The 26,529-nt window shown below is 45.1% G+C and overlaps 1 protein-coding gene across 3 annotated transcripts; it reads left to right on the plus strand.

The window, feature by feature from the left end:
* Window positions 1-23,701: 23,701 nt before the first annotated feature.
* LOC127053440 (uncharacterized) lies at window positions 23,702-26,221 on the plus strand. Of its 3 annotated transcripts, none has more exons than XM_050958191.1 (2): window positions 23,702-25,407; window positions 26,054-26,221. In XM_050958191.1, the coding sequence occupies exon 1, from the start codon at window positions 24,250-24,252 to the stop codon at window positions 25,342-25,344; it is 1,095 nt and encodes a 364-aa protein (XP_050814148.1). In that variant the 5' UTR covers window positions 23,702-24,249; the 3' UTR covers window positions 25,345-25,407; window positions 26,054-26,221. The 3 variants fall into 3 exon arrangements, 2 of the variants coding, with proteins under 2 accessions (XP_050814148.1, XP_050814147.1); XM_050958190.1 differs by lacking the exon at window positions 26,054-26,221 and adding an exon at window positions 25,731-25,773; XR_007775028.1 differs by lacking the exon at window positions 23,702-25,407 and adding an exon at window positions 25,424-25,730.
* Window positions 26,222-26,529: the final 308 nt, after the last annotated feature.

The following is a 26,529-nucleotide window of genomic DNA, read 5'->3' on the forward strand; positions in this document are numbered from 1 at the left end:
AAGACGAGAAGGGACCACTTTGGTCATATAGCCTGACCTCCTGCATAACACAGACCAGAGAACATTGCCCAATAATTTCTGCATCAAGCCCATAATTTCTGTCTGAGCTGTAGCATGTCTGTTTGAAAAGATATCCAGTCTCTCACTATAACTTACGTTTTCCAGACCTGAAACTCTTTTCCAAACCCTTCTCAGTTTTTCAACATCCTCCTTCAAGTGTTGACACCAGAATTGGGCACCAGCTTCCAGTACTGGTCTTGCTAATACTGTACAGAGAGGTAATGGCACCTCTTTACCACAGCTTGATATTCCCCTGCTTATCCATCCAAGGATCACATTCACCCCCTTAGCTACCAGGATCACACTGGGAGATCATGTCCAGCTGGCTATTTACAATTACCCTCAATCCCTTTCATTGTTGCTGCATTCCATGACAGAGCCACCTATCTTGTATGTGTGATCTAATTTCTTTGTTTATAGATATCTGCCCTGGCACTTGGTTATATTAAAACGCCTGTCATTCAAATGAGCCCACCTTACCAAGCCAATAGGTCCATCTGCACACTGACCTGTCCCAATCATTATTTACCATTCCAGCAACTTTCGTGTCCACTGCAAATTATCAGCAATAACTAAGTATCTTCTTTCATATCATTTGTTACATATAGAATAGCATTGGGCCAAGAATAGATCCCTGCAGGACCCTAGTAAAAACAACCCCATAGGGTATTTATTCCCTGTTTACAATGGCCTTTTTTGCAATCTATCAGAAAACCATTTTTAAATCCAGTTAATATGGGCTACCTTGACTTGAACAGAACCATTGTCTTAAATCGTAACCCAGGATGTAACATCACTGGACCAACAAACTTCTCTTCCCTGGGAAATATTTCAAAGGTACTTATCACCTGGCTGCTGTTAAGCAGTGCTTTGCCGGAAATGTTTATACTCTCTTCTCGGAAACTATGCTGAGCACATGGATAGTATAAAACAGTGTTCAGTTAACATCTTATAAAGAAAGCATGAGGGCGTGATCCTTGCAGAGCACTGTGGTGGCTGAGGAATGGGGAATCACATGCAATCTGATCAGAAAAAAAATTGCTTTTTGCATGTAGTGTTATGAGCTCCACGTTAAATCTCTCTGGCCAGAATAACTTGGCAGTATGCAGAGAGGTGAATGATTCTATTATAGACAGGGAAGTCATCCCAATCTCAGCATCCTACAAGAACCCCTTCCAGCACATCCCTGCACCAGCGCTCACTGGAGTCAATAGGCATTTGGGATGCACAAGGAATGAAAGTTGAGACCCAAACAAAAGTAAGAAAAAATTTGAAATATTTGATTTTTATGGTGACGCTCCCCTTTAAAAATGTTACTAATTTTGCCCAAAGCCTGGTTAACAATGAGGTGTATGATCTGATCTATTCATGTTCATCACTGCCGCATCTGAGTGCCTTACAAAAAAAAATGTAATAAAGGCAGCGAAAATCTAACATCAGCTTCACCTGCAATATCGCCTCTTTCATAATATCGCAGTTAGCCTGGGTAGAGCTGATTACTTTCAGTGCACATTAATCATGGCCAAATCATGCAGAGGAAGAAAAACCGCACAGCTTGCTGTTCCCTCACAGCACCTTAATTTCACCCGATTCTTAGAAGAGTTGCTGCCTAGGGGGCATCATGCCAGTGTAATTAACAGAATCCAGAATGGGGAAGAGAAAGAAAAACTTTGCATGCACCTTCATTAAATATGGCACTTTGGCTCACAAAAGCCAAGGGAGAAGTACAGATTGTAATTAAGGAAATAGGACTCTGAACTCAGAGGGAGACTTTTTTTTTTCTTTTTCAGTTTCAGTAGAGAAGGCACAGCCAGCTGTTAACAGGGAGTGCTGTAGTTTGAATTTATGACTCATGTGAGATGCTTTCTCACCCTGTCAAAGGCAGAGATGTGCTGTAAGGAAAAGTTACTATCTTCTGCAGCACAGCTTCGGCCCACCCATAGGGGTCTATTCCCCACTTTGGTCTCAAAGACATACATGCCTTAGAAATACTGGTTACACTTCCTATTAAGGTCTCATTGCTAAAAATACTTTATAAAGGGCTAATCAGTGTTTTGATCAAAGGTTAATCCGTAGTTGCAGATTATTAGAGTCCAACAGGTTTCTTATAAGAATGATATCTAGAGAACCTTCTAATAGCCAGTTATACCCCAAATGACTCATGTCTGTCACATGCTTAAATCATTGCTTAAACGGTTGTTAACCCTTTCTATAACATACATCAATGGAGCATTGCTAGCGAGTGACCAAAGTACCTACAACAGGTGAAGGTAGGAAGGCTGCTCTAGTGGAAACTGGTCTGGGGTGATTTGGGCTCAATTCTCAGCTCAGCCACTGATTTCCTCTGGTGCCTTGAGCAGCTCACTTTCTCTTCCCTGGGCCCCATCTGTAACATGGAGATCCTACCTCACAGGGTAACGTCCATTAATGATTAGGGGGTTGGACTAGATGACCTCCTAAGGTCCTTTCCAGCTCTGATATTCTATGATTGTGAGATGCTCAGATATTACGACACTGATGGGTATAGAATACCTTGGTAGCTATCTTGCTCTGGATCTAAGAAAATGAGCCTCATTCAGACTAGACTGGCATAAATATTAGTGAGCGTACAAGGAGGAACAAACCTGCAATTGCTGGGGGTCAGCAAGGGTTGTCTCAAAAACGCTAGCAGTCTATTCCATCCCGGACTTCTGTTATTCCATGAATTACTCAGATCCATTAAGGGACAGATTGCAAACGCTGTGCTCACAGCTACTTGCCCAAGTGATCCCACCAATGGGAGCAGCTCACCCATGTGAGTATGGGATTCACAACCTAGCCATCTGGATGAAATTCCACCTATTTTGAGGTGTACAGGCCTTGCCCTGGCCCACTGCACATCCTTGAGGTATGTGGATACTACAGTCCCAGGGTAGACACCCCCAATCTAGCTTTGATCTAGCTAGCTAGAGTACCAAAGGAGTGATGCTGTGGCCGACCATGCTGCTGCAGCTTCACTGGTCTGGCACCCCAACTACAATCACCTCTTGTGATTACATTACAGAAATACGCTGCTGAGATGGAAACAATTATTTTTTCCCTCACAAATTCTCTACTTTTGATTCAAATAATGTCTTTGATTATTAAAACTTCAATGATTATTAAAAGTCTTTGGGCCGTACTCTCACAAGTCATCCAGCTGATTTCAAATGTGAGTCAGTCGAATTTAGTGACCTCCTATCATAGCATTCCCTCTCAGATCTGAACCTTAGAGTTCAGAAAATGAGATACTAGCACCTGAATCCTCTAAGCTTAATTACCAGCTTAGATCTGATAGCACTGCCCCCACCCAAAAATATAGTGTTTTGGGGCACTCTGACCTCCCCAACCTTCCCTGGGGACCCCAAGAACCCAGATCCCTTGGGTTCTTAAAACAAGGAGAAATAAACCATTCCTCCACCTTTCCCCTTCCCAGAATTTCCCTCCCTGTGCTATCCTGAGAGATACTGATCCAACCTCTTAAATCACCATACAGAGAAGCATCTCCCTTCCCTTCCACAAAGAGGCAAACAGATTCAAGGAAAACAAAGAGAGATTCTGTCTCTCCCCCTCCCATCTCCCCCCTACCCGTCCTGGTGAGTAATCCCAATGCCCTGGACTAAAACAAAGAAAACAAAACAAAATCAATCAGGTTCTCTAAAAAGAAATCTTTTAATAAAAGAAAGGAAAAGTAAAGAATTATCTCTGTAACTTCAAGATGTAAATATTACAGGTTCCTATAGCTTACAGACACCAGAAAGAGACTTTCCCCCCAGTACTAATACAAATCAAAATATTCCCAGCAACTACACATATAAAAGTTAACCAGCCAGATCCACAGTTGCAAATAAAGAAAAAACAATCAAAAAAAAATAAACCGCCTGTTTTTACTTACTATTAGAAAAGAAACTTAGAGAGCCTGTAGTAATGTCTGGTCTCTCTCAGACCCTCCGAGAGAAGAACCCACAACGGACAAAGAACACACACAAAAACTTCCCTCCACCCAAATTTAAAAGTATCTTGTCTTCTGATTGGTCTTCTGGCCAGGTGTCCAGTTCCCTGTTTGTAACCCTTTACAGGTAGCAGAGACATTAACCCTTCACAATCTGTTTATGACACCTCCAGTTTCCTTTTGTTTTAAATTTGGAGCCAAAATTCTTGACAGTGTCTCTTTAAAAACCTCTTTAAGAAAGCAGACCTATATCAGCGAGGTCATGATAGAAAGTAGCTTGGGGAGAATGCCTGACAAGGGGCTGGACTATTTCCTGATCATTATATAAGTGCAATACAAGAATGAGTTATGACAGATGCCAGGATGGGCAAATATTGACTAGCAGGTACAACCTGCTAGCATGGATGGAATACTGTGCATTTAAAAAACCAAATCATGCTTGCAGCAAGCAAAAGCTTTAAAATATAATCAGAGGTTAAATATGCAGCAAGAAGAGACACCACATCTATGGTGCATAATTAAATAATAAAGCAGGACCATGCATCTTTTAAAAGACTTCATCCACTTGATATTCACCCCTTTATTATGAAAGCACAAAATGTTGGAGGGTTTTAATCTCTGGAATCACTGAGTACTGTGACCCAAATTTTGGTGTTCTACCTAGATAGCAATGTCAATTCTCACAATTTTGGTGTGACATTGGCTCATTTTCTTGAATTCCCACTTCCTGGATTAATGTGAGTACATGAGAATCTTGGCTTTCTTCTCAAAACATGAGTTTGTAGCCCACCTTGCTGCAGAAAAAGCTGGAAAATATGATGTCTAAAGGCTGAAAACCCAAAAGTCATGTAAAAGCACTCAAATGTTTTTGAAATCTCATGAGGATTCTGGGATGTATTCACAGAAGTGTTACAAGCAAGACCCGGGCAGTAATTCTTCCACTTTACTCAGCACTGATAAGGCCTCAGCTGGAGTACTGTGTGCATTTCTGGGGCCACACTTCAGGAATGAAGTGGACACATTGGAGTAAGGCTACACGTGAACAAAACTGATTGAAGTTATAGAAAACATGACTTGTGAGTAAAGACTTAAAAACTTGGGTTTGTTTAGTCTGGCAAGGAGAAGACTGAGGGGGAACATGATCACAATCTTCAAGTATGTAAAAGGTTCTTATAAAGCTGAGGGTGATAAACAGTTCTTAACCACTGAGGACAGGACAAGAAGTAATGGGCTTGAATTGCAGGAAAGGAGATATAGGTTAGATGTTAGGAAAAGCTTCCTAACTGTCAGGGTAGTTAACCTAGGAAGGTTGTGGAATCTCTGTCATTTGAAGTTGTTAAGAACAGGTTAGACAAACACCTGTCAAGGATGGACTAAATAACACACAGTCCTGCCTCAGTGCAGGTAACTAGACTAGATGATTTCTTGAGGTCCCTTCCAGTCCTGTATTTCTATGATTCTTTGATATTTAGTGCTTGACTCATGATTTTTGAAGTTTGGGATTGGCGATACCAGGTATGCTATCTTCATGGGGCAGGTGCATGCATACTCTCCACTTCAGGGGGTTGAGACGTTAGCACATTAACTGAAAGAGGCACAAAGGATTTGGAGTTTCAGTTCTTAGCCAGATGTGAAAGTCCATTCCGCTGCTGAAAAGGAGTACAACACACCAACACGCCTTTTACTCCAGGGTCCAGTTCTTTTAAAAAAAACCTAGGGAATATATGTCCGCTCAAACCCTCCACTTGATGTTCATGGTCTACTCCCATCTACGTGTTTCTGGACTGTGGATTTTAGTATCAATATGAATATCAAGAGTCTTTGATCCAAGGGCCTAACCCACAGCACATTCAAGTCCATGACCAGACTCCCAGTAACTTCATTGGGGTTTGGATCATGCACCTGGGGAGTTTGCAGTGTACCCAGAAACCTCTCACTTCCATTGTCTTGGGTTATCACTGCAGGCCTATACTAACCAGCCTACTTACTTTTACAGTCTTCCAGCGTGATCTTTGCTCAGTGCATGAAGCTCAAGGCAGAAAAACCCAGGAGCTCCTGCATTCTTTCTTGTCTCCATGCTTTCTCCCAGCATGTTGGAAATGGAAATGGAAATCTATAATTATTGGTTGCCAGCTCCCCCAAGAGCCTTTAAACATTGTCACTCTGCCTTTTATATGGGGCAGCATTTGCATGAGAATCATTTTAAAAAAATGTGGATTTTGTCCCTGTTTTGATGTTAGGCCTACAGCAGCAGGATGTTGGGCAAACGAGGTGATCAAGAAAATATGAGCATTGACAAAGCCAGACAAATTGCAAAGAAGCCTTCCTCTGTCATCAACCCACATCACCGGATGTGGATATCCCAGATGAATTCCAAATAGCTCCCAGTGAGTGCAGAGGCCATTTGATCTGTTTAAATCCGCTCATAGGAACATAGCCGCTTCCTCCGTACTCTATTGTTCATCTTTTTTGGCCAACTATGGCCTGCTGTAACCAGCCTTTGCTGCCACTAATGAGGGTTTCAGTTTCAGCTCTCAAATTGGCAAAATGCTGCGGGTTCCAAATTAAGGAGTCAATTCAACTCCCATTAACGTTAATGCACTCCCAGGTGAGATGCACCTAGGAGAACAGACTGCTAGGCACTGAAATGAAAGAGGAGAGTTTACTCCTTTTGCATTTTCCTTGTATGTGTAAAAACTGCTGCATCCATGATCCCTGGGAGCCAGGAATTAACGTCAGTATTAAGGTAACTTATTAGCTATGTTACTTAACATATCCAGACTGGGTATCTCATAGAACTGACCACATAGACCCCCCCTACCACTGACTTTCCCTATATGTGCAGTATTCGTTCTGAAGAGCAGTGTTTATTCTGCATATGTAGGCAGAGCAGACAAGAGCAGTGTTTATTCTGCATATGTAGGCAGAGCAGACTATCATGCATCTCTCAGAGACGAGTTTAGCCCTAGGTCTCATATGCTTTGGTACATTTTCACTTCACCAATGCCAAGGAAAGGACAATATTATCATACCAGCCACTATACAGGGCTTGTGTTGATCTAACAAAGACCTCTGGTAACAGTAGCTGAGTACCGTGGAAACTCGTCAGCGAACGTGACTGCTTGGATGCGTTTGTTGCCGTTGTCCATTTATTCCACTAGGATGTGCATGGAAGGGTCAAGACAGGAGGGTGCACCTATTATCTGCCCAGTCATTCTTTCAGCTGCCAGGAGTGGGAATTCTGCATGTACAGAATGTTCTATGAGTGCCATATGGGTCTAAGAGCAGGATTTTGCCTTTAGAGAGCTGATCGTTTGTTGCTGCTGTTCCAGACAGCCCTTAGAAAATGTTACCTAAAAATCCATCTGCCACACTCAGTGCCAATACTTCTTCTGCTGGTGGTCTCCCCGTGCCACCTTACTGCCCTCTAGAGCCTCTGTGTAACGTCCAAAGCCTCTCCTAATGCACCATGCGAAGATGGAAAGTGGCTAGTAGGAATGTGAAGATCCAGACCCAGTGGGGGTGATCCACGCATTTCTATGCTGATGCTGGAGCCAGAGATGTCTGTACAGCACAATGAGAATAACCCTGTTTGTGCCCCTCGGACCCCTATAAAACTGTTTGAATATGTAAATCTCATAGGCCAGGAGTGATTGTTCTTTTGCCTCATGGAGTTTCCGAAAGGGCAGCTAGAGCAGAGATGAAGAATGGATTAGAGATGAAAATGAAATAAAAAAGCTCTATTCGCTTGTAGCTGTGGTGCGTACCAAAGGAGAAGAACCCACTTCTGACAGGTTGTCAATTATTGTTACAGCTTTGGGTCTGGCGCCTGTGGTTACCACCTGACTTTACAACAAGGAAGCAAATAACTGGCTTGGGGCCATTTTCGCAGCAGCTGTTCCAGCTATCGGCATAGGATGAAAGAAAGAAAAAGATTAGAAACTTGAGAAGGATGAGATCGAGGCCTGTGGGAAGGGAAACCATTTAACTGTCCCGTATGCCTGCCACAGACAACATTCCTAAGCATTGCTAGCAGCATTGCATGGGGGGTCTGTATATATAGGTACTGCTGGTTTTTTAAACCGTGCAACAGCAATATTGATTTTTTTTTTTTGTCTCAGCTCGGCTTCCCGCAGCTCTCACTGTCCCAGCCCTGTCCCCTCTCCCCGTGGCTTGGACCGATCACAACCAGCCTGTCTGCTCACTGGCTCTGGGCATTTCCTCTGCATGTCCAGTTCCCGCTCCCAGCACTGCTGCCTGCTGCCCCAGCCTAGCAGGAGAGCACTTCCGGGGCACACACGGTGTGGGGAGCAGCGTAGGGCAGCAGCGACAGGTGACCCACCTAGACCCTTCCCACAACCCACTGTGCATTGGGACCCACCATGTGGGAAACACCGGCCTGACTATGGCTAGCGGCTAATTTATAGGGTGAGTATTCCCTTCAGTTGCTGTGGTTAAGAGAGACGTGTGTACATACTGGATAAACAATGACTGTTACATGATAAGGGCCATATTCTTTAATGGAATGAGCCTGTGCAAGTCCCATTCGTTTCATTGACTGAGTTGCACCTGCAGATGAAGGCAGAATTCTTCCTTCTGGGGGGGTTAATCAAAGCTAGGTGAAACTGGTGAGGGTGAGCTCAGGGAGCCGAAGATAGACAGAAAAAAGAAACAGACAGGCTGACTCTCCACAATGTTTTCCTATCACCGAGGTCTATGAAACTGCTCTGCAGTTTGTGCAAACAAACTTCAGCCTTTGGGTTTTATGTGAACTTTTCATTTCAGCTCCTCAACCAAGGCTGTGTCTTCACTAGGCTTATCTGACCAATGTATCCCATCAGGGCTACCTCTGGTTTAGCTATAGAGTGGGACTCTAATGTAGGCAAGATGGTGATGAGCACTGGCACTTTACCCACTCTGGCATATAGACCTGCCCCTAGCCACATTAGCTACCATCGCATTCCAAACAGCTTCAGCTACCTGGGGCCTTTTCTACACTAGGATCCCACCACTGCTACCACTGGAGGAGTAGAGCTGGGGTTTGCACTGGTTGCAAGTTTGGGGCAAAATGGCCTATTGTAGACTGTCAGGGTTCCCTCCCTACTCTGAACTCTAGGTACAGATGTGGGGACCAGCATGAAAGACCCCCTAAGCTTATCTCGACCAGATTAGGTTAAAAACTTCCCCAAGGCACAAATTCTTCCTTGTCCTTGGAACGGTATCGCTGCCACCACCAAGTGAATCAGACAACGATTCAAGGAAAAGAACCACTTGGAGTTCCTGTTAACCCAAAATCCTCCCAAGCCCCTTCCCCCTTTCCTGGGGATGCTTGAGAATAACACACTAACTAAATAGGTTAGCAAAGTGGGCACAGACCAGCCCTTGGGTTTCTTAGGATACTAAAAACCAATCAGGTTCTTAAAAGCAGAACTTTATTATAAAGAAAAAAGTAGAAGCAGCACCTCTGTAAAATCAGGATGGAAGATAATTTTACAGGGTAATCAGGATTCTCCTCTAGGCAAAACTTTAAACTTACAAAAAAACCAGGAATACCTCCCTCTTAGCGTAGGGGAAATTCACAAGCTAAAACAAAAGATAATCTTTCGTATTTCCTTCCTATTACTTACAATTTGTAATCTTAGATGTTTAGTTCAGGTATGGCTTTAGGAGATGTATTTTCCCTACCCTGGTTCCTCACTGACCCAGAGAGAACACACAAAGAGAACAAAACAAAAACCTTCCCCCACAGATATGAAAGTATCTACTCCCCTTATTGGTCCTTTTGGTCAGGTGCCAACCAAGTTATTTGAGCTTCTTAACCCTTTACAGGTAAAGGAGGGATCTTATGCTACCCTTAGCTGTGTGTTTATGACATAGACACATCCCTGCAACTAAAGCGACTACTTCACATAAGGCTGAAATTTAGTCTGTATAAATTAGGCAAGGCCTTGAGGTAAAATCCACCCCTAGGCAGAGGGCCAGTAAAAGGCCTATGAACTACTGAAGTCCCAGTTAAACCTTGGATGTCAAGCTGAGCTTAAATGATGTGTCACCCTTGTTCCAACCCTCTGCAGAGGGGCAGATTTCACCCTGTTCCCAGACCCTTGACGTTGTTTCTGCTCCTCCTATTTAAAAGAACAGGACACTAGCGAAGAGCGAATCCTCCTTCTGAGTACAAATAACAAAGCTTATGGGAGCATCCAACGAAGAGCAGCCACATGAATAGTCATGCCCCATACACTCCTACAAACAAATATCCATTTGCACAAATGTCCCTGACTGGTGAGAGGAAAAAGAGGAACAGACATGGGTGAACCGAGCAGGCATTTATTATGTTTTAAGGTGCTGGAGGCAGGGTTGAAACATTGCATCAACCTCTAATCCAAGCACAACAAAAAAAGATTGTACACTTGTGTCATAAACAGATAGCTAAGGGTTAATGTCTCTTTCACCTGTAAAGGGTTAACAAACAGTGACCTGCAACACCTGACCAGAGGACCAGTCAGGAGATAAGATACTTTCAAATTTCGTGTGGAGGGAAGCCTTTGCGTGTGTTTTTGGGTTTGGCTTTGTTCTCTCTGGGTCCTGGACGGGACTAGAGGTGCAACCAGGTTTCTGCCAATCTCCCTACTACAATCTCTTATCTATTCAGAATAGTAAGCACAAAGGCGGTCATAGTCTTTTAACTTGTTTTTCTTTATTTGCAGATGTGTACTTGCTGGAAGTAGCTTAAATTGTGTTTCTGCTGGAGAAAGCTTCTTTCTATTGTCTATAAGCTAAAAAACCCTGTATATTTTCCATCTTGATTACAGAGACAATTTTTATGTTTTTTTCATTCTTTATTAAAGTTTTTCTCTTTTTTTAGAATCTAATTGATTTTTTGGTTATCTTTTGTAAGACTCCAGGGAAGGGAGTCTGCACTCACCAGGGAATTGGTGGGAGAAAGGAAAGGGAGGAGAGAAGAAAAACCTGCTCTTTGCATTTATCTCTGTCTCTCTCCAGGAAAGAGGGAAGGGAGGGGAGAAAGGTGGAATCCCTTTGTTTAGATTCACGAAGCTGGAATCTGTCTATCTCTCCTAGAGTACCCAGGGCGGGGAGAATCTGGGAGGAGGAAAGGAGGGAGAAGGGAAATGGGTTTTTCCCCTCTGTTGTGAGACTCAAGGAATCTGGGTCTTGGGGGTCCCCAGAGAAGGTTTTGGGGGGACCAGAGGGTATCAGGCCCTGGAATTCCTGATTGGTGGTAGCGCTACAGAATCTAAGCTGGTAATTAAGCTTAGGGGACTTTATGCTAGTACCCGTATCCTGGACGCTAAGGTCCAGATTTGGGAATTATACTATGACAACTCGTACACCCCAGTTTCCAAGAAGCTCTTTTTCTACCCTGTGTGTATCTCTTGAATAAACTCCAGATTTCTCTTGCGCCTGTGAGTGCATTTCATTCCTGCAGTGAGAGATTCTTCTCGCTCATTTTATAAAATGCCAGGCTATGCTAGCCCATGCAGAATCACATTTGGTTCTCATTTTGTAACAGACATACCAGCTAATATTTTTAGATGACGCCAGCCTGCCACATGCAAAAAATAGCTGTCTTTGCTTTATGCCATACATGATTTTTTACCAGCCTCTTTTTCCTATTTTAGTCATAATTCTGGAGTCGTTCATGGCAGAAAATCCAGCACAGAAAGTGCTGAACACAATCTCCTTGGGTTTCTGTTGCTCAGGTCTTCTCCTATGTCAGGACACAAATATGACCTTCCCATCCCTTGTATGATTTCCGCTCTGCCTATCCCCAGGAATGATTTGCCAAAGTAATTTCAAATGTGGCTCCTATTTGGGAAATGTCTAGTTCACATGATGTCTGCTGCGCTCCACTGACGTCAATGCACCCACAGGGCAGCTCTCCAGGGTCTCCTGGCCGCCATAGCTAACCGCGAGGGTTGCATTTAATCCCTCCCCAGCCGTGGCCATTTTAAACATGAAAGATGCTGACGAAGAGCATTTTGCAGTAAAGGAACAGCTGCCAGCAGGGAGCCATCTGTCTGGGGTGAAGGGTGAATGCTGCCAAGCATGGAGTGCCAGCTTTTGGCTGAGTTAATGACAGGCTCCCAAAAACCTGTTGCAGAAATTAGTTTCCCTGTCTCGCTAAGTTTTTTGCTCCACTGAAAAGCCTGGCACCGGGGTGGGAGAGGGAGGGAGACAGATCTCTATGCACCACAAAGGCCACAGCGTGTCTTCTGCTAGGTAGATGGTGAGTTTGAGGCAATAAGAAGGGAGAAATAGGTCTCATAGACTTTAAGGTCAGAAGGGACCATTATGATCATCTAGTCTGACCTCCTGCACAACGCAGGCCAAAGAATCTGACCCATCCACTCCTATAACAAACCTCTAACCTATGCCTGAATTATTGAAGTTCTCAAATCGTGGTTTAAAGACCTCAAGGTGCAGAGAATCCTCCAGCAAGTGACCTGTGCTCCACGCTGCAGAGGAAGGCAAAAATCTCCAGGGCCTCTGCCAATCTGCTCTGGAGGAAAATTCCTTCCCAATCCCAAATATGGCGATCAGTTAAACCCTGAGCATGTGGGCAAGACAGCCAGCATCCAGGAAAGAATCCTCAGTAGTAACTCAGATCCCACCCAGATCATGAGCCCTGTGGAAAGGGCACATTCTGCAGACATGCCCAGGATGGGGAGGATGTGAGGTACCTTGTATCTATGAGCAGGGGCGGGCCTAGAGTCTAGTGGGGAGCATTGCCCATGTGCACCAGCTGGCCAAAATGGGGCAGAGGGCGAGACAGGACCCTGCTCCTGCCCCTCTGTATTTGCCATGGGAGCTGGTCAGGCCTGGATCAAGGAGCAAGCTGTAGGCTCTGTAAGGAAGGAAAGCTCCCGGTCCACCATGCGGTTTAGATACAGCAGGCAGCTAGTTGCGTTGCTCTCACTATGCCTGCTATGCCTGTTGCATCATGCCCACTCCAAAAGCACAGATCCCACCACGTAAGCTAAAGCAGAATCTCCGTTAGTAGTATGATGCCCATGACACACAGATTTGAGCAAGTCTGGTTCCCCTCAGCAGAGGGCAGAGATACACATCCACGCTAGCCAGTTCACAGCAACAGAGCATTGCATTGTTAATCAGTGGTCTGTGAGCCCTGAAAATAGAGCTGTGATCAACGGTCCCTTTAAAGCTTGACTGTAGCCCTGCTTAGTATGGAGGGCTCAGGAAGTGCTATGAAACAGAGAGCCTATATCAGGCAACCACCTGGGAGCGCCTTTCCTGTAAGAGCTGAAGCCAGCCTGAAATCCAATGACTCTGTGAGGGATGAGAGATAAGATCCCTAAGAATGCAATTGGAGCTGGTTACGCTGTGTGTCAGTGCTCCTGGCCTGAACCTAAGGACGCCGTGTCAAAGCAACCCTAGTAACTGGTGACTGCAAACCCAAATGCCTTATGTGTGATTCATTCACCCCATGAGACTACAAGCAGGGACCAGTGTCAGCGCACATTATGTAAGGCAAACGCAACTGTGCAAGCAACAGCTCTGCTGCGTCTACATCCCAGAAACTGCTGCTTTAGATGCATCCTCCTAAAAGCTTGCCGGTGCCCTGTTACAAGTGTCAAGGAGAAGTACACCCATTCAAATCAATGGACGTAGCTTCAGGACCTGTTTATGTGTGACCCAGTTCCTGCCCTAGGAGCCTCATCAGGTGTGAACCCATGCGGCGCCACCAAGTGGCTGCAGGCATTTCCTTAATAAAAATTTATAAATGTATTAATACTCTGCAGCTATGTATAGAGTCTCTCTCAAGCAAAGGTGTGACTGCGCCTTGCTTAAGGAACAGTTATAGTAACAAGAAAGCAGCATGATCAGGTGGGCAAAGCACAGGACTTGGAATCAGCTGACCAATTCTGCAACAACTTCCTGTGTGACCTTTGGCAAGTCACCTAATATTCCTGTGCCTCAGTTTCCTCTCAGCGTCACCTTACCGGCAGACATGGCAAGACCTTCCTTCATGAATGCTTTGAAAACATTTAAACACTATTGGCTGGACAGGCCAAGTATGATTGTTAGCCTCACACTTCACAGAGAGACTTGTCTCAATACATGACTCAACGTGCTATGTTACGATAAGCATTTTATTATTTATAAAGCATATCTGCTGGAATATTGCACAATCACTTTAAAGTACAGTTTAACACTCCATAAAACAAACAATGTAACGGTCACAGGAATTATTTTAAAGGCCAAAGGATACAGTATTACTAGAAAGGAATAGGGTCGGCCAGGATCCCCGCTGGGGAGGTGGGAAGGGATCACTACTTTTTCAGAAAGTTTTATGTAGCAAGGCAGATGTACAAGATGGCAGGACAAGGACAACAAACTAGCGTCACATCAGAGCAAAAAACTCAGTCACCTCAGCGATAAGGTAAAAGGGCTGGTATTGTTAGCACATGGGTACCAGTCAGCCCAAGGCATATGGAGAAGCAGATGGTCTTGAATATGGCCAGATATCTCCCCACTAAAAGTTTTCAGCCCAACAGGTCCACCTTAACATCAATCCATCATGCTATAGGTGGCCATTGTTAAGAAGCCAGTGTTCTGCCCACACCTCCCCCAACAATAGCCAAAGGGAAGTTAAGTGGCTTACAAAAGGTCACCCAGGAAGGTTGTGGCAGAACTGGCATGAGAGCCATGAAGCTGTCCAGATGCCCTCCACAGATTTCTCCATGGCAGGGGAATCCCTCAACTGCCCGTTTTGAGGCTGCTTTGTGCTGCTAGAGTTGTGCTAAGCAGACTTTATGAGGCTAATCTGCATCATTGTAATGTGGTCCTTTGAAAAAGCATCAGACACTGCGTCAATGGCAAGATATGGGGGTTACGGCACAGCAATCTGGCCCTAACTGTTTACATCACTTCACCTCCTATTACCGGGCTCCCACAAAAGGATGTAAGTATATTAGGTTAAAGTACTTATAATAAAAATGTTACCAGCAAAAGTTTTAAAATTCTTTTACTGTTTTGCTGTCATAATTTTCATTGCATTACTTGTTTTTATGTTAATGGCAATAAAAATTGTAACAATTTGGTATTGTCCTCAGTGTATGCTTTCTTGCCAAGCACCCCAAAAATCCTCTCCCAATATAGAACTCTCTGAATTCTTAAACTCTGTAGTCTAAATTAAATAAAAACCTATAAATCTTCTGGTCAAATGCAATCAGTGGCAAGCCATAAAAATTCACCCATCAAATTTAGGTCAACAAATAGGTGCCAGCAACGGTGGGGCTGATAGTGTGGCTAAAGCCTGGGCTTTTCACAGAGGACTAGGAAAGCTGAGCAGCCATTGCCTATCGAACATCTGGGGGAAGTGGGTGTGTTAATGAGCCCTGTCCCTTCAAAGAGTTTAGCTGCCCAGAGAGCAGGCTTAGGGGTTGGGTGCTTCAGAAACCCATGCTCTGAATAAAGAGGATTTCTGATAAGCACCCTGGGCCCAGAGTGATTATAGAACACCACACAGGGCACCACGCATCTGCAGGGCTCTTTGAAAATCAGAGACGTGGGTCTTTAAATATGGTTAGACAACATGTTGGTTAAAATGCCAGTTGCTGGTCCACCCTTGGGCTCCCACCCTAATTAGTTCCAGGGAAGCCGAACTGGTGGAAGGAATGATGGCATTTTAAACAAACAGACTCTCATCTAGGTGCTGTTTGGGGGTTTCCCAAGCAAGCCCTGTCCAGGCCCCAACCTGCTTGATTTATAAGCCCTGCCAGGAGCACAACCTGAGGAATTTCCTCTGCCTCTCATCTCATGAGGAAATGGAGTTGAGACATTCTATTTACAACCATCTTTTCACGACTCTGGAGCAGAACGCGGAGCAGGTTCGGCACAGTGGAGCTGCAGGTTTTTGCCTGGAGCTGGAGCAGAGCCGGAGCACAGCTCCAAAGCTCTGCATCTTTTAATGTACACTATTGAATTTCCAATTCACCCAGGCAAATCCTCTGCTCCTTTAACCAGCTGAACACTGACACTCTCCAGATGCTGTTGCCTAGGGATTTCTTGGTTTTGGAAGCCCTTCAAACACGTATGAAGATGATATAGGTACACGTGCAGAACAGGGCAGCGTTGATATAATTTCCCATTAAACACCATTTGTAGTTTTGATTTTATGATTCTCTAATCCACTGGAAGGTTGTTCCAGTTAAACGGCAATGCAAAATTGTGCTTGAGCTGCAAAACCTGGGAGATGTATTTAGCTGGAATAGAGTAGTTACAGTACACAGAGTATCGCAGATTGGTGGATAATTCTAAATATAGTTGTTAACTGTTTTCAAAAGAAAGCGACAGATTCTGCAATCCTTATTCAAACTGAGCAGCACGTACACAAATAGCCCCACCGAAGCCAATAGAATTGCTTGCATGAATAAGTGGTAGCTTCCATGAGGCCAGTAAAATCAAGCTTATAGTCATTAGGAATATAAGAAATGTCAGATTAGCTCAGCGCTGTGGTTCATCTGCATCCAAATCCTAACTCTGAAAACGGGAACTATCAAATATTTCTGAGGATGTTTTCCTCCTCCACCAAAGCAGTTGGCTTATGCTCTGAAAGATGAAGATCTTATATATATTTTAGCCTAGCTAATGCAGCTGTGGATGTTCTTGTGACACTGCACCCCATATTTGTCATAGTAGTATTATTATAATATGATTATGACCTAATTATGATGTATTTTGTACAAGATAAGTCATGTGAGGTGTCATTGGAAAAGTTACAATTTGCTGAATACAATTATCCTATTTGTATGCATGCATCGTTTTGTATCGGAAGTTATAAATACTGACTATGTAGCTGTCCTTCAAATGTAGTTACACCTGGGTAACACCCACTAGACAAGATGCTTTCAGTCTAGATAGCTGGTTGTGAAGGGCCTAATGAGCCATTAGGGAAAATAATAAGCCTTAGGAGAAGCTGATCTCCCACCTGGTGAACCTTCCTGAGAACACTCCAGACAGCCTGTAAATAATAGCAGCTGTGATTCTACAAGGACATGTGACCAGGCCACAAGATTCTGGACTCCATCTTGGGATGTCAGTATTTTTCCACAAACCAGCCTGGGAACCAAGTTTTGAAACAAAGGGTTCCTGCATATGCTAAAGGTAGATAACTGGCATCATCTGTGGTTCTTCATTCTCCACACAAGAAGACACCCAGAAACACCTGTGGAACAAAGACTGAACTGGGGGAAGTGCTGGATCCAGGCTAAAGGGATTTCTAGCCTGTGTTTGAAAGACCTGGGGATTCCAAGCTATAAAGCAAGTGTAGCTTGTCCCATAAGATTCTGTAGCCTGCCGGTCTCCTCAGCCAGGGTGATAATTTGCTAGGTCATAGCCTATCTTTCCAGTATCTTAGACTTAGTTTGTATTTTGTTATTTACTAGGTAAGCTGCTTTGATCTGTTTGTTATCACTTATAATCACTTGAAATATATCTTTTGTAGTTAATAAACTTATTTTATGTTTTGATCCAAACCAGTGAGCATTGACTGGAGTGCTTGGGGAAAATCTCTGCTCGGTTATCACAAGTGTGCATTGTTCTCGTCACACTGAGGGCCAGCGGACTGGGTATTAAACCCATATGGTGGCCAGATTTGACCAGGGCAGGACTGTACTGCTCTAAGGTCCCAGCCTGGGAAGCTGGTGATAAGACAGCCTGCATGTAACTGCAGCTGAATGTGTCCCTACGTGTTTGAATGCTGGTGAAAGTGCAGGTTGGAGGGCTTTGCAGGCTGTCACAGCATCACAGTGTGAGAGGGAGCCTAATCTGGTGGGTCAGAGGGTCAGTGGCAGGGCTGGCTCCAGGCTCGTGCTCAGCGAACAGGTGCTTGGGGTGGCCAAGGGGAAGGGGCGGCACCTCAGGCTCTTTGGCGGCAATTTGGCAGTGGGTCCCTCGGTCCCTCTCGGAGGGAAGGACCTGCTGCTGAAGAAGAAAGCGGTGCAGTGGAGCTGCTGCTGATAGCGGATTTTTTTTTCGCCACTTGGGACGGCAAAAACCCTGGAGCCGGCCCTGGTCAGTGGTACCCCAGTTTCAGGTGGCACCCTGGGGGAAACCAATCACAGTTCTCACTAGCCATATAAACATCTAATCCTACTGAGCTCTTTGCCTTAGTGATATTTTGTGGCAATGAGTTCCCCAGGTGAATTTTGCATGGTTAAAAAAAATCCTGTATCAGTTTTAAATGTACTGCCTTTTAATATAGTGTCATATGTAAGACAGGAGATAATTCTTCTACTCTGTTCAGCCCTGGTGATCCATCAGTTAGACTACTCTGTCCATTTCTGGGTGCTATGCTTTAGGAAAGACATGGACAAATTGGAGGGCATCCAGAGGAGAGCAACACAAATGATAAAAGGTTTAGAAAACCTCACTATAAGGACATGTTAAAAAAACTGAGCACGTCTAGTCTCAAGAAAAAAAGATTAAGGGGGGAATCCGATAATACTCTTCTGTTTAGGGCTGTTATAAAGAGGATTGTGATCAGTTGTTCTCCATGTCCACTGGAGGTAAGACAAGAAGTAACAGGCTTAATCTTCAGCAATGCTGATTTAGGTTAGATACCAGAAAAAACCTTGTTAACTGTATGGGTAGTTAAGCTCTGGAATAGGCTTCCAAGGGAAGTTGTGGAATCCCCATCACTGGAGGTTTATAAGAAGAGGTTGGACAAATAACTGACAGGGATATTCTAGGTTTCCTTGGTTCTGCCTCACTCCAGGGGGCTGGACCTGAGAACTTCTCGAGGGCCCATCCAGCCCTGTACTTCTGTGATTCCATAACTGAGTGTCACCTTGGGGGGGGGGGGGATTTGGAAATAGGGTCCCTAAATGCTCCCACCTGACTACCTCTGCACCTTTTGTTATTTCATTTAGTCAATGCTCAGGTTACAGGTACTCTTAAACTGCTGTGTGTGCGTGCATGCACATGCACACACATACACTAGGTTGAAGGAAGAATTCTTCTTCTGCCAATTTAGTGCTTTCTGCGCTGGCAGTTAGATTGGCTTCACTACATTGCTCAGGGGGGTGGACTTTTTCACATCCATTCGCAATGTGACTGAGTTCATGTAACTTTTTAGTGTAGACCTGGCCTAAAGCAAACGTGTACTGTAATGCTAGACTTACAAAACAGCTCTCCCACTGACTATCCTTGGCTTTGACAGGAACCCCTTATCTAGAGGTCTCATCTAGAAGTCAAGGCAAAGACCAGTGATGGCTATTGTTCCTGCTCAGTCATCTGGTACCAAGCAAACAAAACAGGTAAATAGGTGTTGCCCTAAGAAGCAATGGCAATGTCTGATGTCACAATTCAAAGCTAGAAATTGCAACAGGACTTCCCCACACTTGCCAGGCCACCACAAACAGGATGCAGGGAGGGAGCGGAGAACTATGGCACAATTAATTTGTGCTGTATCCCCCATAAGAGCAGTTGATGGCACCAAACACAGAGAACTCCTTACTTCATACCCCCTGCAGAAGAGTAGGAGGGAATGCGGCCATCAGTGGGACGGCAGTGTTGGCAACAGCTCAGCCGAGTGGCAAGGCTGTTTCATTTCCCATAAACAGACCTAGACTGGAACCTCCTGAATCCTGCTGCTCCTAACATCTTCTTTCTCTTTTTCAAAACCTGTGGAAGGAATTCATGTCTCCTCCAGGGGCCCCTTTCTGCTTTGATGAGGCTAGGGTGACCAGATGTCCCGATAAAATCGGGACTGTCCCAATTTTGAGGAGTTTGTCTCACGTCCTGACCAGAATACAGTCGGGATGCCATTTGTCCCAATATTTTGTTTCCTGGTCTTCGGTGGCAATTTGGCAGAGAGTCCTTCAGTCACGGACAGTCTTCGCTGGTATTTCAGCGGCGGGTGCTTCTGCCTTTAGCGGCAAGGTTTATTACCTCCCACCGAAATACCACCGAAGACTGTCTGTGACTGAAGGGCTCCTTGCTGAATTGCCACCAAACTCCCGGACGGGGGAGTGTTAAAAAAAACAAAACAAAACACCCCCCGTGGCAGTCCTAATATTTTCCCCTTAACCTCTGGTCACCCTAGATGAGGTGTTTCTCATGCAACAGCATGTCCACTGGTGATCACAGCTGACTTACTGGCTGGTCTCTAACCCCTGTGCTTTCTGGTTCCAATCCTGCTCCCATTGAAGTCAATCGTGGGGCTCCACTGGGTGGCAATAGGAATCAGGTCCTCTATCCCCCTTTCTGCAGTATACACGCAGCTGTATTTGGTAACCAGGTCATGACACACTTGTCTGGCCTCCTTCTGCTTCTTCAGCCACAGTTCCTTGCAGCAGAAGGGCTGATGGACACTCTGCAGCCTCATGGCTAACTTCATTATTCCTTTCCCAAGTATGCATGCCGCAGCAGCACATCAATCAGTAGCCATTGTCCGAGCATTCCAGAATCACATCCCATTGCATGCGTCATCATTGCTGTTTGGGGCGGGGACCGGTGTTTTGTGTTGTGTTTGTACAGCATCTAGCACAATGGGGTCTTGGCCCAGGACTGAAGCTCCTCGGTGTCACACAATACAAATCATGAATCATAATCCTGTCACATGACTCTCGTAGACATTCCATCCCCCTTTATTATTATATGCACGTGGCTCCTGGAGTTAGAGATAAATGCCCCATGGACTTCAACAGCTCATCACCAATTTACATCAGCTGAGGATCTGGGCCCATAAATCCTAAACCCTTGTAAGAGAGGGTTGGCTAAAAGTTGCGAACGTCCCATTAGTCCTGTTACCCTGTCTTCTCCCCACCAATCTGGCTGCTTGTCTCCATCACCTGTTAGGTCTTGTCTTTTAGAGTGTTAGGTCTTTGAGGAGGGACTGTCACTTCACCTAACATAACTGGGCTCTCATCTGGTTGCCCGGTCCCACAATGTAAATGTGAGCGTGGCGAGGAGGTCCTCTTGTCAGAAGCCAGAAGCCAAGGAATGAGTGGACCATGGCAAATGACCTTCCATCTCAACCCCCGAGGGAGGGGTCTCACCGGGGTAACATAGAGGGATAGCTTGGGATGCACTCAACTGCCTGGTCTTGCTTGGTGGGTAAAGAAATAACTTCATTCCTCAGCCCATCAATCCAGCATGCTTCGCAGCCTCACTTTGACTTTACACTGCAAGGGTGCTGGCCCATTTGAGTTCTGGGAAGGGGTGAGCCTACGCTCTAAAAGACAAGCCATTCAGAACTGAAAGTCCACCCTCTGGCTGGCCCAGAAAGCAACTGATTACTTGGAACAACAAAGTGAAAACAGGGATGGTAGTGAAGAGGTCTCCCTGCTGGACACTCACCAGGTTACTATGTCTGGGCCGATGTAGTCTTAAACTTCCTTTGCTCTGAGTAGGCTCCAGCATTGTTGGCTTCCTTGGTGCCACTGCCACACTTCTCAGGCTCGGGCTCTCTGTCTGTCTGATACTCCTTCACGGAAATGGGTCCTCATGGCCCAGCTTCCCTAGGCCCCCAGGATAGCAACCAGAATGCAAGCCCACCCAGGGCCCTGGGAACATACTCAGGTTGCCAACCCATGCCACCATATCTACACTACTGTTGTTACCTGTGCTGGTTAAATTAAAGGTAGTATGACTAAACCTACCCAGGCTACAATCACACGTTCACTTGCAGTGCAGGCATATGTGCAGGCTCTGTGGTTTTTAAGATGCAGTGCTAACAACACCTGATCTCTTTGTTCTGCTTCTAGGAAAATTCCATTCCTTCAAACCCCAGCTCCCTGCAGAAAGGCTGGAGAAAACTGGCTTCATCTAGACTGCAGTTACTCTTTTGTTCTGCCAGGTAAGGTCAATTCAAATACTGATGGTCTTTAATGAGCCACTTGTTTGTGGACAGACGTGTAGGTGCCACCCCCCTCCCCATCTCCTTAGTCCAAGGAGCAAGAGGCACTATGCAGTAAAAGATAGCCATAAGACATAAGGATTCACAGTGGATAAAATCCAGCTGGAATTCATAAGTTATACATAGAGTCTGCAAAGCATCTTAGACATCATTCCCAAGCCTGTCAATCCAGCTTTGCCAGTGCTTTCATTCACTTGAAAAATGAATATAAATAATTGAATTAAATAAATGCCCTTTTGCTAACAATTGGACACGTATCTACTCCTGTGGGAGCTGAGTGGATTTATTTGTCACTAAAGGTTATAAATCAGTGCTGGTCTCTTATGAATAAAGGAATATGCTGCAACATTTATACGGTAGCTGAATAATTTTTAAAAGGAGACGTGAGTTCCCATCTCAAAGCACATGAAACTCCCTACCAGAAATCTTGACAGATTGCTGAGCCAGTTGAGGGAATATGACAAAACCAGGGGTCCAACATTCATTCGGACTCTGAAGAAGGGGCACAACCAAATTTAAGCCCCTTTTGAGTCTTCCCTCCCAACCGTTCATATGAACAGTTTTTCGGTTCTTTCTTGTTAGTTGCACTAATACCCGCAAACAAAGGTATTGGCATGAGGGCAAGAGAATTCAGTCTTTAGTCCTTCATTATTTGCCTTTTGAAAAAGTTTCCATCATCCAACCAGGTAGATGAAACAATACCACATGATTAAATGGCCCAATCAGTGACTAGGACAAGTGGACCATTTGCAAACGAACGACCCAGAGGCTGACATTTCTAACCTGCAAAAAGAACAGGGGTACTTATGGCACCTTAGAGACTAACAAATTTATTTGAGCATGAGCTTTTGTGGGCTACAGCCCACTTCATCTGATGCATGCAGTGAAAAATACAGTAGGAAGATATATCTATATACACAGAGAACAGGTGAGAATAGGTGAGCTATTATCAGTGGGAGAGAAAAAGAACTGTTTGTAGTGATAATGAAAATGGCCCATTTCCAGCAATTGACAAAAAGATGTGAGGAACTGTAGTGAGGAAAAATAAGCATGAGGAAATAGTTTTACTTTGTGTAATGGCCCATCCACTCCCAGTCTTTCTTCAAGCCTAATTTAATGGTGTCCAATTAGCAAATTAATTCCAATTCAGCAGTCTCTCATTGGAGTCTGTTTTTGAAGGTTTTTGTTGTAACATTGCGACTTTTAGGTCCGTAATCAAGTGGCCAAAGTGGACAGGCTCTACGTAAAAGAATAAATGGACACAAATCAGATGTCAAGAATTATAACATTCAAAAACCAGTTGGAGAACACTTCAATCTCCCTGACTACTCGATTACAGACCTAAAAGTCGCACTATTACAACAAAAAACCTTCAAAAACAGACTCCAATGAGACACTGCTGAATTGGAATTAATTTGCAAATTGGACACCATTAAATTAGGCTTGAAGAAAGACTGGGAGTGGATGGGCCATTACACAAAGTAAAACTATTTCTCCATGCTTATTTTCCCCCACTACAGTTCCTCACATCTTCTTGTCAATTACTGGAAATGGGCCATTTTCATTATCACTACAAACAGTTCTTTTTCTCTCCTGCGGGTAATAGCTCACCTTAACTGATTACTCTCATAGTGTATATGGTAACACCCATTGTTTCATATTCTCTGTGTGTGTATATATCTTCCTACTATATTTTCCACTGCATGCATCTGATGAAGTGGGCTGTAGCCTATGAAAGCTTATGCTCAAATGAATTTGTTAGTCTCTAAGCCCACGTCCACACTACAGCTTAAAATCGATGTTATTAAAATCGATTTTATAATACAGGATTTATAAAATCGATTTTACGCGTCCACACTAGGGCACCTTACGTCGGTGGTGTGCGTCCACGTTCCCTGGCGTCCATCGATTTCAGGAGTGTTGCACTCTGGGTACCTATCCCACAGTTCCTGCAGTGTTCCCTGACCCTTGGAATTATGGGTTACCACCCCAGTGCCTGATGGGGCAAAAATCACTGTCATGGGTGGTTCTGGGTACAGCCTCACCCCCTCCCTTCCTGAAAGCAGCAGACAGCCATTTCGCACGTTTTTTACTGGGTGAAGTGAGCAAACGCCATTTTGCAGCAAGCATGGATCCTGGTCAGATCTTTACCTTGATCGCGGATGTTGTAAACAGTTCACGCATTCTCCTGCTGTCTATGCTGAACCATGAGCCAGAAATGCAGGAGAGCATGCTGCTGCGCGGCGACTAGAGTGATGAGGACTTGGAGAACGAGTTCTCCGAAACCGCGGGCCCCCGCGCTTTGGAGCTCCTGATGGTAATGGGGGAGGTTCTACCTGTTCCTCGCCAATTTTGGGCCCGGGAAACATGCACAGACTGGTGGGACCGCATAGTCTTGCAGGTGTGGGACGATTCGCAGTGGCTGCGGAACTTTTGCATGCGTAAGAGCACTTTCTTCGAACTTTGTGACTTGCTTTCCCCTGTCCTGAAACGCCATAATACCAGGATGAGAGCAGCCCTCACAGTGGAGAAGCGAGTGGCAATAGCCCTCTGGAAGCTTGCAACGCCAGACAGCTACCGGTCAGTCGGGAATCAATTTGGAGTGGGCAAATTTACTGTGGGGGCTGCTGTCCTGGAAGTAGCCAAAGCAATCATTAAGCTGCTGCTACGAAAGGTTGTGACTCTGGGAAACGTGCAGGTCATAGTGGATGGCTTTGCTGCAATGGGATTTCCTAACTGTGGGGGGGCCATAGATGGAACCAATATCCCTATCTTGGCACCGGAGCACCAGGGCGCCCAGTACATAAACCACAAGGGGTACTTTTCAATGGTGCTGCAAGCACTGGTGGATTACAAGGGACGTTTCACCAACATCCACGTGGGATGGCCAGGAAGGGTTCATGACGCTCGTGTCTTCAGAAGCACTACTCTGTTTAAACGGCTGCAGCAAGGGACTTACTTCCCAGACCAGAGAATTACAGTTGGAGATGTTGAAATGCCTATAGTTATCCTGGGGGACCCAGCCTACCCCTCGATGCCCTGGCTAATGAAGCCATACACAGGCAGCCTGGACAGTGGTCAGGAGTTGTTTAACTACAGGCTGAGCAAGTGCAGAATGGTGGTAGAATGTGCATTTGGCCGTTTGAAAGGGCGCTGGAGAACCTTACTTACTCGCTCAGACCTCAGCCAAACCAATATCCTCTATGTTATTGCTGCTTGCTGTGTGCTCCACAATTTCTGTGAGAGTAAGGAGGAGACCTTTATAGCGGGGTGGGAGGCTGAGGCAAATCACCTGGCCGCTGATTATGCGCAGCCAGACACCAGGGCAATTAGAAGATCACACCAGGAAGCGGTGCGCATCAGAGAAGCCTTGAAAACGAGTTTCATCATGGGCCAGGGTACGGTGTGACTGCTGTGTTTCTTTCCCCTTAATTAACCCCCCCCCCAATGTATTGACTCCTGCTGCTACAAGGTAACTTCACTGCACCCTTCCAGAACTGCTTGCTTATGGAAAATAAAGTTACTATCTGCAGAAAACATTGTATTCTTTATTAAAAGTCAGTCCCTGTAAGCAACCCACCCTCCCTCCTGCTTTTACAAGCCTGTGATTAAAAATACATAAGTAGGGGTTTTTGGGGAGGATAGTAGAGGGAGGGAGGGATTAAGGGAAGACAAAGGCAATTAAGGAAGCCCTGAAAACGAGTTTCATCATGGGCCAGGGTACGGTGTGACTGCTGTGTTTCTTTCCCCTTAATTAACCCCCACCCACCATGTATTGACTCCTGCTGCTACAAGGTAGCTTCACTGCACCCTTCCAGAACTGCTTGCTTATGGAAAATAAAGTTACTATCTGTAGAAAACATTGTATTCTTTATTAAAAGTCAGTCCCTGTAAGCAATCCACCCTCCCTCCTGCTTTTACAAGCCTGTGATTAAAAATACATAAGTAGGGGTTTTTGGGGGAGGATAGTAGAGGGAGGGAGGGATTAAGGGAAGACAAAGGCAATTAAGGAAGCCCTGAAAACGAGTTTCATCATGGGCCAGGGTACGGTGTGACTGATGTGTTTCTTTCCCCTTGATTAACCCCCACCCCCATGTATTGACTCCTGCTGCTGCAAGCAAGCTTCCCTCCACCCTTCCAGAACATCTTGCTTACTATCGTTACCAACCCACCCTCCCACTGCCTTTGAATAGCATGTCCTAAGATTAAAAGAAATGAAAAGGTACCCCGGGAGTGGTTTGGGAGGAGTATAGGAGGGAAGAAAAATGCCATTAAGGGCATTTCAATGTAATGACAGCCTTTTGGTTGGACTGTCCACAGGGGTGGAGTGGGCAGGTGCAGAAAGCCTTCCCCCACGCGTTCTTACACGCCTGGGTGTGGAAGGTATGGGACATGGTGAGTACTGAGGGAGGTTAAACATGGGCTGGAGTGGCACTCTGTGACCCCGCAGCTCTTCCAGCAGACTTCGGAGGAGGTCAGTCTGATCGCGAAGAAGCTCCAGCGTTGCTGCCCGCCACCGCTGATCTTCCTGCGGCCACACGTCATTTTTAGCGTCCCTCCTCTCCTCACGTTGGTCCCTCCTGTCCTCACGTTC

Source organism: Gopherus flavomarginatus, chromosome 6, assembly GCF_025201925.1.
Source record: "Gopherus flavomarginatus isolate rGopFla2 chromosome 6, rGopFla2.mat.asm, whole genome shotgun sequence".
NCBI classification, from domain to species: domain Eukaryota; kingdom Metazoa; phylum Chordata; order Testudines; family Testudinidae; genus Gopherus; species Gopherus flavomarginatus.

What these genes read in the sequence shown, in the direction of transcription:
- LOC127053440 (XM_050958191.1), top strand. Translation starts at nt 24,250, where the DNA reads ATGGTAATGGGGGAGGTTCTACCTGTTCCTCGCCAATTTTGGGCCCGG.